At 27.6% G+C, this 17,271-nt stretch overlaps 3 protein-coding genes across 3 annotated transcripts; 2 read left to right on the top strand and 1 right to left on the bottom strand.

The window, feature by feature from the left end:
• Window positions 1-4,398: 4,398 nt before the first annotated feature.
• LOC134829071 (bone morphogenetic protein receptor type-2) lies at window positions 4,399-6,431 on the top strand. Its single transcript, XM_063842064.1, is given in 1 exon segment — window positions 4,399-6,431. A coding segment is annotated over 1 exon segment (2,004 nt). The 5' UTR covers window positions 4,399-4,427.
• A 3,256-nt stretch (window positions 6,432-9,687) lies between these two features.
• On the bottom strand, window positions 9,688-12,264 carry LOC134831503 (protein prune homolog 2). The gene is made up of 3 exons (XM_063845245.1): window positions 12,152-12,264; window positions 10,983-12,071; window positions 9,688-10,009 (listed from the first exon to the last, which is right to left on the bottom strand). Exons 1-3 carry the CDS (start codon window positions 12,154-12,156, stop codon window positions 9,778-9,780), a joined length of 1,326 nt encoding a protein of 441 aa, XP_063701315.1. The 5' UTR covers window positions 12,157-12,264; the 3' UTR covers window positions 9,688-9,777.
• An 849-nt stretch (window positions 12,265-13,113) lies between these two features.
• LOC134830506 (probable tyrosyl-DNA phosphodiesterase) lies at window positions 13,114-16,079 on the top strand. Its single transcript, XM_063844011.1, has 2 exons — window positions 13,114-13,904; window positions 14,809-16,079. The coding sequence occupies exons 1-2, from the start codon at window positions 13,180-13,182 to the stop codon at window positions 15,965-15,967; spliced, it is 1,884 nt and encodes a 627-aa protein (XP_063700081.1). The 5' UTR covers window positions 13,114-13,179; the 3' UTR covers window positions 15,968-16,079.
• The last annotated feature ends 1,192 nt before the right edge of the window (window positions 16,080-17,271 follow it).

Raw genomic sequence — 17,271 nt, 5'->3', positions numbered from 1 at the left:
AAAATACGTAAAAAATCCGTAAAAAAATACGTAAAAAAATACGTAAAAAATTACGTAAAAAAATTTCTTTTATATCTTTTTGATGGTTTTGATTATAACAAATGTCGAATTTTTCGAAAATTTAATTTTCTTTAAAATTTTAATTCTTTTTATCTCAAAAAGTTGATTTGTGATCTTTTTAAATAGAAAATTTATTTTTTTTTAATTTGAAAATTTTTTTTTTCAAATCATGAAAATTTATAATTTAAATTTTTTTTATTTAATTTTATGAAAAATATTTTTTTTAAATATTTATAATAAGCCTAATATAACTTCTGAATTTTTTTCAATCAAAAAAATGCATCCAATTCTAAACTAAAAATCTATTCTCAAAATGTATTTTAAACCATTTAACAAACAAATTAACATCGTCTTTATTAGAATTCAAATTAAGTTCAGTACTTTTCCATTTCAACAATTCCGCAACAATGTAATCCACAAATTAAACAATAATTCCGCTTTTTATCTCAACGCATCTCAGTAATCAACTCTAATCAATTGCAAGTCGTTGTCTTAACATTCAAACAATAACAAAATTCGCAGACAATCTGAACTTTTCAAGAATTCGTTCTACTAACTGATTGACATAAATCTTCAACATCGACAATCCGCCGAAATAAACATCGCATCGAGATTCAATCAATTACAACTTTAATCAATGATGACTTTACGAAACGCATCGACAGAAAGACAAACGATCAAATGTGACAAATATTTGCAATACCGCGCGAATAACAGAGCACGCCGCAAAAAGAGAACGAAATCTCGTACGTGAATTTCTGTCTATTGAGAAGAGTAGAGTAGAGTAGACGAGACGATATGCAACAGTTTTCCACTTAACCAGATAGAATCTGTGAATATACGAGAGACGTTCAATGAGAGAAATCCTTAATTCAGGATGTTTTTTATAAGAAAATTTATCTCAAAAGAGATGAATTTCTTATAAAAAAAAAATTTTCATGAGAAATCGATTAATTATCTCTCGTTCGTTGAAGAAAATCAAATAAATTGTCAAACCGAAAATCGTTAATGTAGGTCAAGATTCATTACGCGAAGAATTTAAATTCCTCGCATTTCTCAAAGCATCGAAGCGCCTTTCAAACCTCATAAAAATTAAATCTCTACAATTTTTTTTACTCTCGACATTTGTTCAAATCAAAAACTATCCTGAATCCTTTCAACTATCAACGCACGCCACTGTTCTCCCATCATATGAACATTTTCCGTACATCCCGTACAGCCATAGCGTATGACGTTTCTATACACGTCTGTACAGCTATACGTGTACAACGCTCCCCCTCGGTGTGGAAAACCGAATAGAAAATCAATATTGTATCAGACATTCAGACATTGTGGCGTTAAAAAGTGCAATTTAAAATTAAATTGTAATAAATAAAATTTTCTGTAACAAACTAAACACACAAAAATCAGTAAAAATCATTATTTTACGCGCCCGATTTCAATTGAGCATAAAAATCTTCATTTTTTCACTGAAAACCAACACAAAAAAGCGAAAAAGGATTTGTCGTCGCAAGTAGCAAGCAGAAAGTGTTGAAAAAGAAAGGAAAATTACATAAGAAAAAAATTTTCCAAGACATGTGAAACTAAAAACTCGTGAAAAAAAATCCTCGTCGCCAAATAATCAAATGAAAAAATGTCACTAAAAATCGCATTACATAAACTCAAGCAAACAATCAAACATAAATTGATCGCAATTCACATCAACAAATACAATTATGTGAATTTTTAAGTGACTGCCGACGACGACGACAATTCATCGATGAGTTTCAGCTGTCAATCTGCAGCTTTTTAGACCAGTTTTTGTGTTAATTAGTGAGTAATGTGAGCAAAAAAAGTGCAATTAAACCCAAAAAATAATCAAAGAAAGAAGACGAAAATCCTCAGTGGCCTCTTATTGATTTTCATACACGCAAAAAAAAAATAACATAAAAATATACAAACAGCGTAGGCACGACGAAATTGCGAAGAGAGGAAGAAAAATCAATAATTTTGTTGTCGTTTACGAAAAGTCACAAAGAAAAAAAAGGGAACAACAAATTTTTTCTGTACAAAGTACATCGGCGTGTTGTGATTTGTTGTTGCTTTTAAGGAAAAATTAGCACAAAATTTTTCGCATGTTTTTTTAAAAAAAGGTGCAATTAGATTGTGTAGCTACGATAGAGAAACTACATAAAATAACAAAAATTAAATTGCGGCGGTGTCTATTTAAAAACCAAGAACAAAAAAGGGAGAAAGTACTGTACTGTGCGGATAATTATGGAAAAAGGTGCTCGTCTATATTTGGCAGTGACGTTGCTCGTGTTGTTGTTGTGTCTCGTGAACATAGTGAAATGTGGTAAGTAGTATCTAATGTTTATATGGGGAAAGTGAAGTGTTGAAGTTCTTTCGATGACAGGTTTTTGAAGGTTGAGTTTTTTGATAGAAGAGGCTTAAATTCAAAATTTTAATAGCCTTCACCTAATTTTGGATGTTTTTTCATCGGAAATGAAAGGAAATTAGATTTTCATGAAGGTTTAGACAAGCATTTAGTTTAGAGGTCGTTGTTCGAATTAATGATCGTTATCGGAGTGATTTCATTAGCGTTAATGTGGTTCATTAATTTAATTGGATATGTTGTTGGATGTCTCGTTTACTTGACTCAGGACGATAGAATTTTATTGTTAGTTTGATATTGGATTTCTTATGGTAATGTTTTCAAGGTTTTAAAGGATTTTGAATAATTTCTTGTCATTGGCGATTTTCTTTTTATAAATCATCAAGTCATTTTTGAAAAATTTTGATAAATTTTACATCCTTCAAGATAGATTTTTTTGACAATGTTCTTTTTTAACAACAAATGAATGTTAGGCCTAACTAACCATCAAAAAATCTCATGCCATATATTTTTTCGATAAAATGATGAAATCGGGTTATTTGAGCTTCATAAATTATTCTTTGCTCCAATGAAAGGCTTAATTTGAAGAAAAATCCTCCTTAAATCCTCAACCAATTTTTTAGTAAAAGTTTCTTATTATCTTGTATCAATTGCTTGTAATAAAGTTTTCTTGTGTGAAAAGTTTTGATATTATAAAGCATTGCTTTCCTATTTTTAGCAAATTATTGTTTCAGTCGATCTGAAAACTGGAATTTGTTTCTTAAAACGATTCGATCTTTTTGTTTTCGATTTTAAAGTGATCCAGATTCATCTTCCTTGTTTTTATTTTCGAATTTGTACTACATAAATTGAAAATTTGTCATTTAATAGTCAATAAATTGATCCATATTAAACTGCCATAATTCATAGGTTAAAAAAATTAATGCTCTAAAATGTATGATTTTACTTTTGATCTGAAAATTTCATTTAATTTGGTTGGTTTATAATTATAATTTTTCAATTTGAGGTTAAATTTTCATCCTTTCATTATTTTAATTTTTTTTTTTCTTAAATGAAATTTCTCCATATTCGAGGGTTAAGCTTTAACTTAACTTAAGTTGAAACTGACTTAATATTCTTGACATTCGATAGCTCATATCTCACGACAACTCGGCTTTTATTTTTTGATGTTCATTTTGAAGGTTAAGCTTCGAAACTATTGGTATTCGAAGCAAATTAGAACGATTTTCATTAAAATCTTTGAAAATTATCCTATATAGTATTACCTGAAAGAAAAATTGTATTAAAATCATAACTTACTTTTTGTATTGTTACAGAACCCAATGAACGTAGACTGTGCAAAATCTACCAAAAAGGAGAAAATACAAAATATCATCAGAAAATCGAACCATCTTTCCCTGAAGATGACGAGGAAGACGAAAATTTTGATAATGAAAATGAAGAACTTACCGACGATGATGACTTGAACAAAAATGTAAGTTACCTTTTTTTAAATATTTGCTTCATCTCACTTACTTTTTAAACTTTTACTTTAAACACTTTAGGATACAGCTCTTTTAGAATCTGGCGTAATTCGTTGCCCCCGATCAACTGAATTTTGCTACAGCGTCGTTGGCATCAACGGAAGTGAACAAATTTTGGAAAAGCAAGGTAAATTTTTTCACGTTTTCTAAAAAAAAAAATAAATTCTATTAATATTTACCATTTTCAAGGTTGTTGGTTCCCATCAAGCGACAAAGACCGTGAAGAATGCAACAAATCTCAATGCATCAGTTCATCCTCAGGTCCTCCTCGTCCCATCAAATTCTGTTGTTGCAACACTGATTTGTGCAATATTAACTTCACTCTTGGCGAAAATGATCCCGGCACAGCTGAGTCTGTAATTCAATCGAGTGCGAGTCAACCTCCCTTGAATATGGAAACAATTTCACTGTGGGAAGTTCCCGCCTTTTACGCATTTTTCGTGGTAACTGGGATTGTAATTTTTTTCGGAATGACTTATATTTGGTGTTTGCAAAGTCCGAAACCGATGCCAGAGTTATCTCCATTAGCTCCTTCAGGTCCTTTGTACAGCTGTAATAGCTATAATGTCGATAATTTGAATGTAGTTGCAATGGTTGGTCAAGGCAGATTCGGCAGCGTGTGGAAAGGAATTGTCAATGAACAACCTGTCGCTGTCAAAATCTACACAGCGCACAACAAACAATATTTTTACAATGAACGTGACATTTATAGTTTACCTTTCATGGATAATCCCGGGCTTTTGATGTATTTCGGGTCAGATGAACGTCAAACGATGGATGGAAACATCGAATACTTGCTCGTTTTATCATTAGCTCCTCTTGGATCGCTTCAATCGTATTTATTGGCAAACACAATTTCGTTCAGTACTTTTTGTAAAATGGCGAAGTCAATTGCACGAGGTTTAGCTCATCTACATGCTGAAGTCAAACGTGATGGAATTGTCAAACCTTGCGTTTGTCATCGTGATTTGAATTCTAACAACATTTTGGTAAAAGCTGATCTGTCATGTTGCATTTGTGATTTCGGTTTCGCTCTAAAAACTTATGGATCTAAATACGACTTTAGAGGTGAACTTGTTTCTGCTGAGACGAAAAGTATAAATGAAGTTGGAACAGTTCGGTATATGGCTCCGGAAATCCTCGAGGGAGCTGTCAATTTGAGAGATTGTGAATCAGCCCTAAAGCAAATTGACGTTTACTCTTTAGGTTTGACACTTTGGGAACTTTGTGTTCGTTGTCGCGATTGGTATACTTCAGAAGCTGCAGTTCCGCCTTATTTAGCGCCATATGAAGCGGAAATCGGTAAACATCCCTCCTTCGAAGATATGCAAGTTTTGGTATCGAAACAAAAGGCAAGACCTCAATTCCCCCCCTCATGGGGCGGGGGCTTGGCAAGCAAACTCGCCAAAGAAACGTGCGAAGATTGTTGGGATCATGATGCGGAAGCAAGACTTACCTCGCGATGCGTTGAAGAACGAATCAATGAACTTTCAAGTATGAGACCTCGAGGAAATGCTCCGGCAATGAGTAGTTTAGCGGCGCCTACAACTCCTTCCTTTATCACAACAAGCCCGAATGCGAAGGAAAATGTTTCAGTTTTGGCGCCAATTCCAACTGCAGCGGAAGGATCTTTATATGGTTCGTCAATGTTGAAGAACAAGGAAATTCATCCCCCGATTCAACCGTATCCCGAAAGAAGCAGCAGCGGCAGTACCCATGTCACATACATCGAAAAAGGAAACTCCGAAGTTCAACATGAAATCATTTCCGGCGAAAGATCGAGTTCGTCATCTTCAGGCAGAGACAGAAAATCACGCGGATGGCCCGGAGTTCGAGCGATAATTGAACGAAAAATCTTCAAAAACACGAATAATGATGAAAAATCAAATTTAGTCGATGACGCGTTGACAGTTCGCGTTAATATGGATGGCACTTCGTCTCCCGCCAAAAATGTGATAGTGAATTTACGCAACAAAGACAACGTTATCTCATCGACGATCCATACAGATCCCGTTGTTATGCAACGCCCGCGTAATTTAGACCTTTCGCCGATCAGTGTGCGTGTTCCTGAGCTCTACAGGAGTCTTCCGGCGACATCATCGAGCAGCAATAATGACGCGCGACAAAAATTCGCCGTTGTCCCAACAAACAATTCGTCGCATTTGTCACCGACTGTCGTAATTTCCCGCGCAAATACGATAAAAAGCGCCACGAGTAGCACGAGTCTTGATCACGCGGCGGAAATTTCGCAGTTAAAGAGACAGCGATCGCTTGAAATTTATCACGAAGTATTTGGACCGAGTAAGGAGCAATTAAGAGATCCAAGTCAGAGAGTAAAAACTCCCGGAGACGTTCCGAAATCTGTCAGAGAGAAACGCGTGAGAGCGAGTAAGACGCTGAGTTTGTACGACGATCGCATGATGAATTCCGGCGCTTATTTATAGCATGAGGAGGTCTTGTTGCTCGAATTGTAGGACTGAATTCGAGCAAAAAGACGAAAATAAACACAGAAAATGCATTCCAGTTAAAAGTAGAGACCAAAAAAAAGTAAGACTTACCAAAAATGCAGGAAATTGAGAGCTACTGAAACATTTAACCTTAAAGAAAAAACAGAAATTTAATGAAAATAGTTTAAATTAAGCACAAAGCAATACACTTTTCATTCATTTTAGGAGGAAAACAAAAGTTGATTGACACAAAAAGTTAGAAAAATTAAATGTTGATAAAAATTTTCATAAAAAAAATATTGAAGAATCAAAATTTTTGATAAGAAGTTAATTAAAAAAATTAACATAAATTCTTAAGGAAAAAATTTAAAAAAAATTACTTAAATTTTCTAAAGTTTATGTGAAGATTTATTAATTTTTTATCATAATTATTTTTTTTAAATTGAAATTATCGAAAAATCTGCTCAAATTGAAAAAAAGATCTTTTTTGATTTTAATTCTAAATTTTAATTAAAATTTTTCGTTGAATAAAAAAAAAATAAATTTTTTTAAAAAAAAAGTAAACAAAATAGATCAAAAATTTTTTTAAATTTCAATTTTTATTTTTTTAATAATTTTATTTAAAAAAAAAAAATTTTTTTAATTTTATTTAAAAAATAAAATTAAATTTTTTTAATTTTTTTTTTAAATTTTAAAAAATTAATTTTTCTTAAAGAAAATTCATCCAAAAAATATTTTTTTAAATTATTTAAAAAAAAATTTTTTTTTAATTTTATTAAATTAATTTAATTTTTAAATAAAAAATATTTTTTTTAAATTTTATTCAAAAAATAATTTTTTTTAAACTAAAAATTTTGAATTTTAAAATATTTAAGAATTTTTTATTAAATTTAATTTAATTTATCAACCTAAAATTTGTGAAATGATTTTTAAAATTTTGAAAAAAAAATTATCAACAACCCTCAAACCCCACAAAAATTAAAATTAAAAAAAATTAAACGTAATCGCGCACATTTACTCACAAAAAAAATATTTAACAAAAAAAAAAATGAACGTAGATAAGCAAAAAGGACCATTTTCTATAACAAAAAAGATTTAGATAACGAATTTAGCAAAAGAAATTTGAAAGATAAGGAAACCCTCGAATCGTAGTGAAGAGACAAGTTTCATTGATGTGTATAACGAAAAGGTATTCAATTGTAGCATGTAGAAAAGTAAAACACGTAAAACTATAAGAAAACATTAAATTATATAATAAAGTTAAGGATTTCAACAATTGACAAGACTTGAGCCCCAATCACATTGGGGACATCGAAAGGACATTCAAAATGTCATCGTCGCACACACACAATTCTCAACCTTTTTTTAGTGCTTTGAAAAAATGAAAACTATTGATATTATTATTAATTTATGATTAAAAAAATGAAGAATTAATTAAAAATTGTTAAAATTAAGTTGTACATAATTTAAAAATTTATTGAAAAAAAAATTAAAAAATATTTAAATGAGTTTCGTAGCTTAGCATAATTTTTTCTATTAATAAAAAAATTGAAAAAAATATAATTTAAAATTATAAAATAATGCCTATACAACATAATATAATTATAATAATTAATTAATAAATTAATAATAAATAAATATTTAATACTTACACAAAAAATTGAGATTTTTTGAAATAAAAAAATATTTTTAATTATTTTTTTACACTAATTTTTTTCTATATTTTTTATTTTATTTATTTATATTTTTTATTTAATACATTTTTTTATATTTTTTTAAATTTATACTCACAAACAATTCAAACTCATTTTCTTATATTTTATTTAATTTAATATTTATGAACTTTTCTCACACTTTGAACTCTTAACTTAATTTTAACAACTCGCGTTTTGATATTTTTTAAGCCTCACAAATTTTACGAACACATAATTAACATTTTTCTTACTTTTTTGTCAATTAACGGACACTTTACGTACATTTTTTATTTTTTAACTGATTATGAATTAATTAATGTTTTTATTTTAATTTTTTTTTTGGTTAAAACTTATTGAATTTTTTTTTGCTACTTTTTTTCGTTCATTGTTCTTTTTATTTTTTCTACTTTTATTTTTGCTTTTGCTTTTATGTGAAAACCAATTAATTTTTTCCACAAATGGTTCCTTTTAGTTGTTTTACTTTGTTAGAAATTATCAATTCTACGATCGTTTTTAGTATTTTTTTTCTTTAAGTTTTTTGATAAATATTTTGAAAATTTTTATTGAGGAAATTTTTTCAGGTAAGTTTTGAAGTAAAATTTGAACAGGAACAGGGTTTGGAAATTTTATAAATTTTTATGAAATTTTTAGACATTTTTGAAAAATAAAATTTTAGAAATTATTAAGTAACTATAAGACTTTAATTTTAATTAAAAATTCAGCAAAAAAAAAAATATTTTTTTCAGAAATTTTTCCAAACCCTGTCAGAAAATTAGATTTTTAATTAAAAAATTTTCGATGCAAAAATTTCTTTCATTTTCCTGTTATTTGAATTTATCATAATTTTTTTTGGTTTTTACTTTTTTTCTGAAATATTATTTAAATCTTGTTAATTTTTTTAGTCTACTTAGAATCAGAACTTTTTCAGCTACACGTGCATTTTTTTCTACTTAAATATTTTTAAATAATTATTTATTTTTTAATTTAAGCATTTTTTCATTAAAATTTATTAAATAAATAATTTTTTAAAATTTAATTTATATTTTTTTTATGAGGATATGATGAAAATAATTCAATAAATATTTTTCTATAGGTCACGTTTCATTTTTTGTTTTAATAAATAATTTTTTTTATTTTATTTTGATTGGGAATTTTTGTGTGATTGGATTTTTATTTATTTTTGATGATTATCTGATTCGCTACTTAATTTCTACATTTTTAAATATTTTTTTTTTAAATAAAATTCTTTAGATATCGTTCGATGACCAAACATCGCATGCACTGAGATCGTTTTAGGTGAGTTGATTCATCATTTTTTAAATATTTTTAAATATATTTTTTAAGCAACCCGTGCAAGTTTTCTATTTTTCATTAAGTAAGTGATGAAAGTTTTTAAGTATTTTTTTTTCTACAGAAAAATTATAATTTTTTAACAATAATTCTACAATAATAGCCAAACATTTTACAAACACAACAATTTTTGATATTTTTTTTTAACTTTTTTCTCTAAAATTATTTAATTTTTATTTTTTTTCGATACTATTGTCTTTTAGTTTGCTTTGTTTTTTTTAGTTTCTACGCTTGAACCGTGCAAAAATTTATGAAGGGCAAGCTTTAAGAGATTTTTCTTTGTCAATTGGAAAGCTGCAAAGTGATTTTTTTTGTGGAGGAAAAATTTCTTACGAGTGTTTTGCGTCGTGATTTTTGACTTTATCGGGGACGGCAGCCTTTTCAACAGTGACATATGTGTAAAGTTCCTCCAGCGAGTTGACATAGACGAGTTTTCGCCAGAATTTTGCACTCACAAATGGGCGCAACATCCAAACCATGGATTTCAGCCAGAAACTTGGATGCACGAGATACATGTTTTTGAGGCTTTTTCGAAGGCGGCGATCGATTAGTTGGTAACATCTGAAAAAAAATTATTTTTATAAAAAATAGTTTTTATATAAAAAATTTCCGAATAATATGAATATTAAAATAGGTTAGTTAAATTATTTTTAATTATAAAATTTAAAAATTAAACAAAGAAAAAAAATGTTTAAATTAAAAAAAAATATTTTTTAATTATAAATAAAAAATAATTTAAAAAATTTAGAAAAATTGATAAAATTAACCAAAAATTAAAAAAAATCATATTTTTTTAAAATAAATTAAAAATTAAATAAATTTAATAAAATTATATGAATAAAAAAAATTAAATTAGATAAAAAAATTAATACCTAAATTAAATTAAATTAATAAAAATTTATAAAAAGAAAAATATTAAATATTAATTAATAAAAATTTTTAATTAATTAATAAACTTTTAATTGAAATATTTAAAATTTAAAAATTTTTTGTTTTTGCAATTAAAAATTATTTTAAATAATTAAAAAATAAATTAAAAATAATTGATTGAAAATTAGGAAAAAAATAATTCAAAAAGAATAAAAAAAAATCAAAAAAAAATAATAAATAAAAAATTAATTAAATATGAAAAATAAAATTAAATTAAAATTCATTTAAAAAATAATTAATAGAATAATAAAAAGAAAAATAAATAATTTGAATATAATAGTTTAAAAATAATTAATTTGACTAAAAAAATTATTTTCTAAAATTAATTTGTAATAAATAAAGAAAAAAATAAAAAATTCGAATAAATAAAAAAACATATTTTTTTTAAATTAATTTAAAATAAAACAAATTTAATAAAATAATATGAACGAAAAATTTTAAATTTGATAAAAAAAAATGAATAAATATTAAATTATTTAATTTAAAAAAATAAAAACAAAAAATTATGAATGAAAAAAAAATTAAATTAAATTTAAATAAAATTAAAAAATAAATATTAAAAATTGATTTAAAAAAATTATTTAAAATTTATTCAAAAACTTACTTTTTCAACCACCGAAACGGCGGAACATTATTCTTATTCGAGCCGCCATGGAAATAAATCAGCACATAGTCATCCGTAATGAGTTGCTGCAACGTCTTTATCACATACAAGAACAAATTCGCCATGACATAGTGATAATCTGACCTCGAACGATCCGGCAGGAAGCAAGAACTAAAAATAATTATCGCATTTTTCTTGTTATTCAAATAACCGCCATGCGACAAAATCCTCTTGTACGGCTCAATAACTTTCATATCAATTTCCCTCGTTTTGCCATCCGGCAAAATCACTTTGACCCAATTACTCCGATCTCGTCCCGGATTTTCTTCTTCAACGCCTCCTCCTGCCTGAAAAGGATCATCAAAAATCGAATTTGTGGGACTTTCGAGCGACATTCGTCTTCCGCGTTCGTCAAAACTTTGCCCCGAAATTGTGTCGGGCGACGAAAGGTCGTCATTGAAGAGATTCGGTTCCAACGTGATTTTCCTCTGAGTCTCGCGAATGCCCAAAGTTGATGGTTTTTTCTTGTTTTTCGCGGATTTTGAGATCAAAGTGACACTTTCGTACGTGGGCGCGACTGCAGCTTGATATTGCGACAAATCCGGCTCCGATCCTGAACTCACGTTTGAAGGTTCTTCGAGAACGGCGATTTTTTTGCGCACGCCATGCAACTTTGTACTCGTCACAGCTGCCTCCGAGTTATTTACAACATCCAGTGTGGACAGTGTCGTGCAATTTTTGTGATGCTTGAAATGCTGATGATTCGCATTTGTCGTGCCGTTGCTCAAAAGTCGCGAATTTTTGTCAGTTTCGGGCACCAAATCCGGATATGTTTGAAAATTGCTGCTTTTTTGACTATTTTTCTTCGTGCTCGTCGTCGACGGAGGACAATACTCGATTTCGCTCGAACTATTGCTGCCCGTGGGCGAAAGTTGCATCATGAGCGGATGCGAATTCACGGGTGTCAAGCCCTTGGCGTTGTTCAAGTTGTCCAACGAGCGGTTGTCGATGTCGTGACTTTGCACGCTAAGGCTGGAAAATTGCCTGGCACCATTTCTGCCATCGTAATTCTCCGTGTCAGATGAGTAACTGCAAGAAAATTTTATTGAAATTCAAGGTTTAGAGGATTTTTTGGGGATTTTGGGACGTTTGAAGGATATGGCACTCACTTCATGATGAAAAATTTACAGAAATCTCTCGAAATATCACACGACAAAACACATTATTCGTGAATTCCAATTGGATTTTGTGTGGAAAAGTCCTTGTTGTCCTTTTGTTTTTCTTTAATTCTATCAGCTTTGCTGTAAAATATTGATTTGTCATAAATTTTCTTCATAAAATTTCCTTTAAAATTAATTTCAAGAATTTTTTTAATAAAAATAATTTTAAAATTAAAAAAAAATTAAATTAAATTAAATAAATTAAATATTTAATTTTTTAAATCAATTTAATTTTAATTAATTTTGATAAATAAGTAAATTAAAATGAAAGAAAAATTAAATTAAAAAATATTAATAAATTTTATTTTTTTTTTTATTTTAATAATTTTTAATTTTTTTTTTTATTTTAAAAATTTAATTAAAATAAAATTTAATTAAAAATTTAATTAAAATAAAAATTAAAAAATAATTAATTTAAATTAATTGAAATAAAAAATTAAATTCGTTTAAAAAATTTAATTAAAATAATTTTTGAAAATAAATGAATTAAATTTATTAAAATATTTATAAAATTAATTTAAAATTTTTAAATCAAAATATTGAAATTAAAAAGTTTATTTTTAAACAAATTTTAATTAATTTAATTTAATAATTAATTAAATTTAAAAAAAATAATAATAAATATTAAATGAATTAAATTAAATTTTTAATTAATTTTTTAATTTAATTTTTTTAAAACTCAAAATTTTTTTTATTAAAATAATAATTAAAATATTTTAAAAATTAAAATTTTAAATTAAATTTTTAAAATTATGATTCTTTAAAAAAATATAAAAATTATTAAAAAAAAATTTTTAAAGAAAATCGATACCAAGCTGGTTCCCGCGACGATTCACTCTACAAAAATTTGTTTGTTTTCCTTCTTCAACCCCACTGTACATTCCAAACTCCTCCAAAATCGCGCAAAAACAACAAAATTTCATCTCGTTCGTGTCCTTTCTCCGTGTTTTCAATGAATTCTCGTCCTTTTTAGCAAAATGTCGAAACGAAAACAACTCCCGACGACTGAATGTCAGTACAACACGAACTGTTATCGCAAGAATCCGATTCATTTTGAGCAATTCGCTCACAATCACATCCACAAAATAGTGCAACAAGGCAGAACAAACGGAGAATTCACAATTCCAAAGGATTTGGCGTTCAGCAGAGAGATTGTAGCAGTCCAATGTGACATCGTAGAGAAACTTTTTCCGCATCTCGTGAGCGATCAACCAACAAAAAAGGCTGCAATCGATAAAATTCCTGAAAAAACTGTTCAAGCAACTCCAAAGAAGGAAGAAACTAAAATTTCGGAGGTTGAAATTACGAAAAATGATGAAAAAGTTGAAGAAATTGAAGACTCACCGCAAAAATTGAACCAAAAAGTTGAAGATTCAAAGCCAAATCCATCGCCGTCGACGAGCAAGAACGCCGCAACAGAAGCTGAACGCGAAATTCGTCGAAAATTAGCGAGAAATGTTCACGATTACTTCGATGTCGTCGCTCCAAAAGGGCAAATGGCGCGAAAATTGGAAAATGCTGCGCCTTACAACTTTTTCTTGACAGCAATTACGGATTCAAAGCCAACTCATAACGAGCCTCTGACAGTTACGTTCATGGAATTGCTCGATGAGAGCCTTGGCGAGTTGGAAAATAGCGTTCAAATTAATTTTATGGTCGATATTGCGTGGCTCAATGCGAATTATTACTTTGCTGGACAAGAGTAAGTATTATTTTTTTACTTGAAAATATTTAAAATTCACTTTTACATTTTTAATTCTTAAAAAATTTGTCTTGATTTAAAAAAAATGTTCAAAATTTTCACGAAATTTTAAATTTTTTTAGGAAAAAATTTTTATAATTTAATTTTTTTTAAGTAAAAGTCTTACAAAATCCTCAAAAAAAATTTTTTTTAAGAAAATAGTTTAAAAACTATTTTTTTTTAAATAAAAATTTAAATTTTGACATTTTTTGATATATTTTTTACTTTGTTCAAGAAATATTCTTCAAAATTTATTTTTTTTTAAAGAAAATATTTAAATAAAAATATTTTAAATGAAAATTAATTTTTTATTTGACTTTAAGTAAAAATGTTATTTTTCAAATTTGATTTTTTTTTATTTTATTTTTAGTTTAAGAGTTTTTTTTTTTAATTTTAATGAAAATTTTCGAAAGTCGTCATTTTTTTATAAAAATATTAAAAAAATATTTTAATTTAATTTAATTTTTTTTTCTTTGAAAAAAAATTTTTCAATTAATATTTTCAAATAAAAAAATTTTAAAAAAATAAATAAAATGTAAATTTGTCATTTTTATAGAAAATTCCAAAAAATTCATAAATTTTTTTTTTTTACAAAATTATTTTAAAATTTTTTTTAATAAAATTGTCTTGAATAATTTATCTTTTTTAAATTTAATTTTTTCAAAAAAAAAAAAAAAAAAAATGAGAATTTCCCATTTTATATTTTTCATGTAAAAATTTTCCAAATTTAATTTTTTTTACAAAGAAAATTTTCTTAAATATTTTTTTTTAATTAATTTTTTTGCCTGGATTCTAAAAAAATCGATTTTTTAAAATTTTTTTTTAAATTAATTTTTTTATTTTTTTTTTTCATTTCCTTTTTTAGGGGAAAACCGATGCTCGTCTTATACGGCGACGATTCCGAAGACCTCCGCAACATTTCAAAAACTCGTCCCAACATCACCGCCTTAAAAGTCGACATGGGCGGCAATCCCTTCGCCACTCATCATTCCAAACTCATGATTTTCTGCTACAAAGACGGCAGTTCTCGCATCGTTGTCTCAACCGCCAACCTCTACGTCGACGATTGGCATAACCGAACGCAAGGCTTATGGATCTCGAACACCCTCCCGCCTTTGCCCGAAGATGCCGATACCGCAGCCGGCGAAAGCCCAACCGGATTTCGTGACGATTTCTGTCGCTATCTCGTCGCTTATCGCATCGGGCGTCTCCAACCGTGGATTTCTCGCCTGCGAAAAACGGATTTTAGCAGCGTGAATGTTTGTTTCGTCGCTTCTGTGCTCGGATCGCATCGCGATATCCCGAATCGAGGCCCGCCATGGGGTCATCCCCGTTTGGGATATTTGCTGGGGAAACATGCAGCTCCGATTGACGATTCAGCTGGAATTGTCGCGCAATGTTCGTCGATCGGGAGTTTGGGACCAAATTTGAACTCGTACATCGCCGCCGAATGGAGTCAAAGTTTTCGAAGAGATTCAGCGCCTCTTGGGATTCGTCGTGTGCCGCAATTTAAGCTAATTTATCCGACTTACAACAACGTCAAAGGGAGTCATGATGATATGATGGGCGGCGGATGTCTCCCGTACTCCCGAGCAGTCAACGAAAAACAACCGTGGCTCCGAAATCATCTTTTCCAATGGAAATCCAAGACGCGGAATCGAAATCAGGCAATGCCACACATCAAAACGTACGCTCGATGGACCGATCGGGGACTTTATTGGTTCGTTTTGACATCAGCGAATTTATCGAAAGCCGCTTGGGGTAATTTTAATAAGTCAGCAAAGCTTGAAGCAACTTTGCGGATCAACAATTTCGAAGCAGGAGTCTTATTTTTGCCGAAATTTGTGCTGAAAACAGAAAAACAGATGAATTACTTCCCATTGGGGGAGGATAAAAATGGTGTACCAAAGTTTCCGATGCCTTATGATCTCCCGCTGACGCCGTATAGTCCGGAAGATGTCATTTTCACGCAAGATATGATGATTCAATGGCAGATGCAACAAGCTTTGGCACAGAAAAAATAATTTTTGTTAGTTAAAAATTCAAATTTTTGTTAAATTAAATTTTATTTAAAGAAAAAAATTATTTTTTTACCTTTTTTGATGAAAATTTAATAATTTTTTTTTAAATTAAAAATTTTTTAAAGAAAAAATTTTTTTTTTATTTTTTGATGAAAATTTAATAAATTTTTGTTAAATTAAGAATTTTTTAAAGAAAAATTTTTTTTTTAATTTTTCGTTGAAAATTTAATAAATTTTTGTTAAATTAAAATTTTTTAAATAAAAAAATTAATTTTTTACCTTTTTTTGATGAAAATTGAATAATTTTTTGTTAAATTAAAAATTTTTTTCAAGAAAAAAAATTAAATACGATATTCTGACTATATTTTTATTGATAAATTCAAATGAAAAAAGTTGTTACAAATTTTTTATAATTCTTGTGAAATTCAAAATTAATCGAATTCAAGGCGTTTTTTTGTTTTTAAAAAAAATTATTAAAAAATGTTGTTAGTATTTTTTTTTTAATTATTTACTGTCTACACCAAAGTTATTTTTATTTTTTTTTTTACTTTTAACGTCTTGTCTCTAAACAACTTGATTTATTTCTATTTTTAGTATTTTTTTGATTAAACTTTTAATTTTTCTGTCTTCTTCCTTTAATTTTATTTTTTAAGATTTTTATGAAAAATCTTTACCATTGATTGATTTTTTTTTTATTATTTTTTTTCAATCAAGATAAGCTCATTCATACGATTTTTACTCCTTTAAATTTATTTTTTGAGAACAATAATAATTTATTTTTTTTTAAGGAATGACTAACACTACTAGATCTACTGTAAGAGACTATGCTATACGAATAATAATATTAATTAATAATTTATTGTGCTATTTTTTTATTGATAAAATGCTCGTGCTAATGTTTTAACTTTAATTTAAGTAATTTTTTTTTGTTTATTAATTCTACGTTTTAATAATTTTTTTAATTTAATTTTTTATTTCGGTTTTATTATTTTATTTCTGTTATTTTTGATGTCTAATAATTTTTTTTTGTTGATAACCAAAGATTTATTTTTTGTATTTCTATTTTTTTTTATTAATTTTTATGAAATCTATGTTAATTTTATAAATTTAATTTTATTAATTATTTTTAAATGGCTTATTTTGAAATATTTATCATTTCTTGAGCAAAATAAAAAAAAATTATTTAAAATTATTTATTAATTATTTAATTTTTTATATTTAAAAAAAATTATTTTAATGTTTTTTTACTTTTAAATTTAATTGTCTAAAATTCTAAATAAAAATTAATTAATTTATTTTATTTAAAA

Source organism: Culicoides brevitarsis, chromosome 2 (assembly GCF_036172545.1).
Source record: "Culicoides brevitarsis isolate CSIRO-B50_1 chromosome 2, AGI_CSIRO_Cbre_v1, whole genome shotgun sequence".
Taxonomy (NCBI): Eukaryota; Metazoa; Arthropoda; class Insecta; order Diptera; family Ceratopogonidae; genus Culicoides; species Culicoides brevitarsis.
The sequence above is the reverse complement of the archived record's forward strand: the minus strand, read 5'-3'. Positions and strand labels throughout refer to the sequence as shown.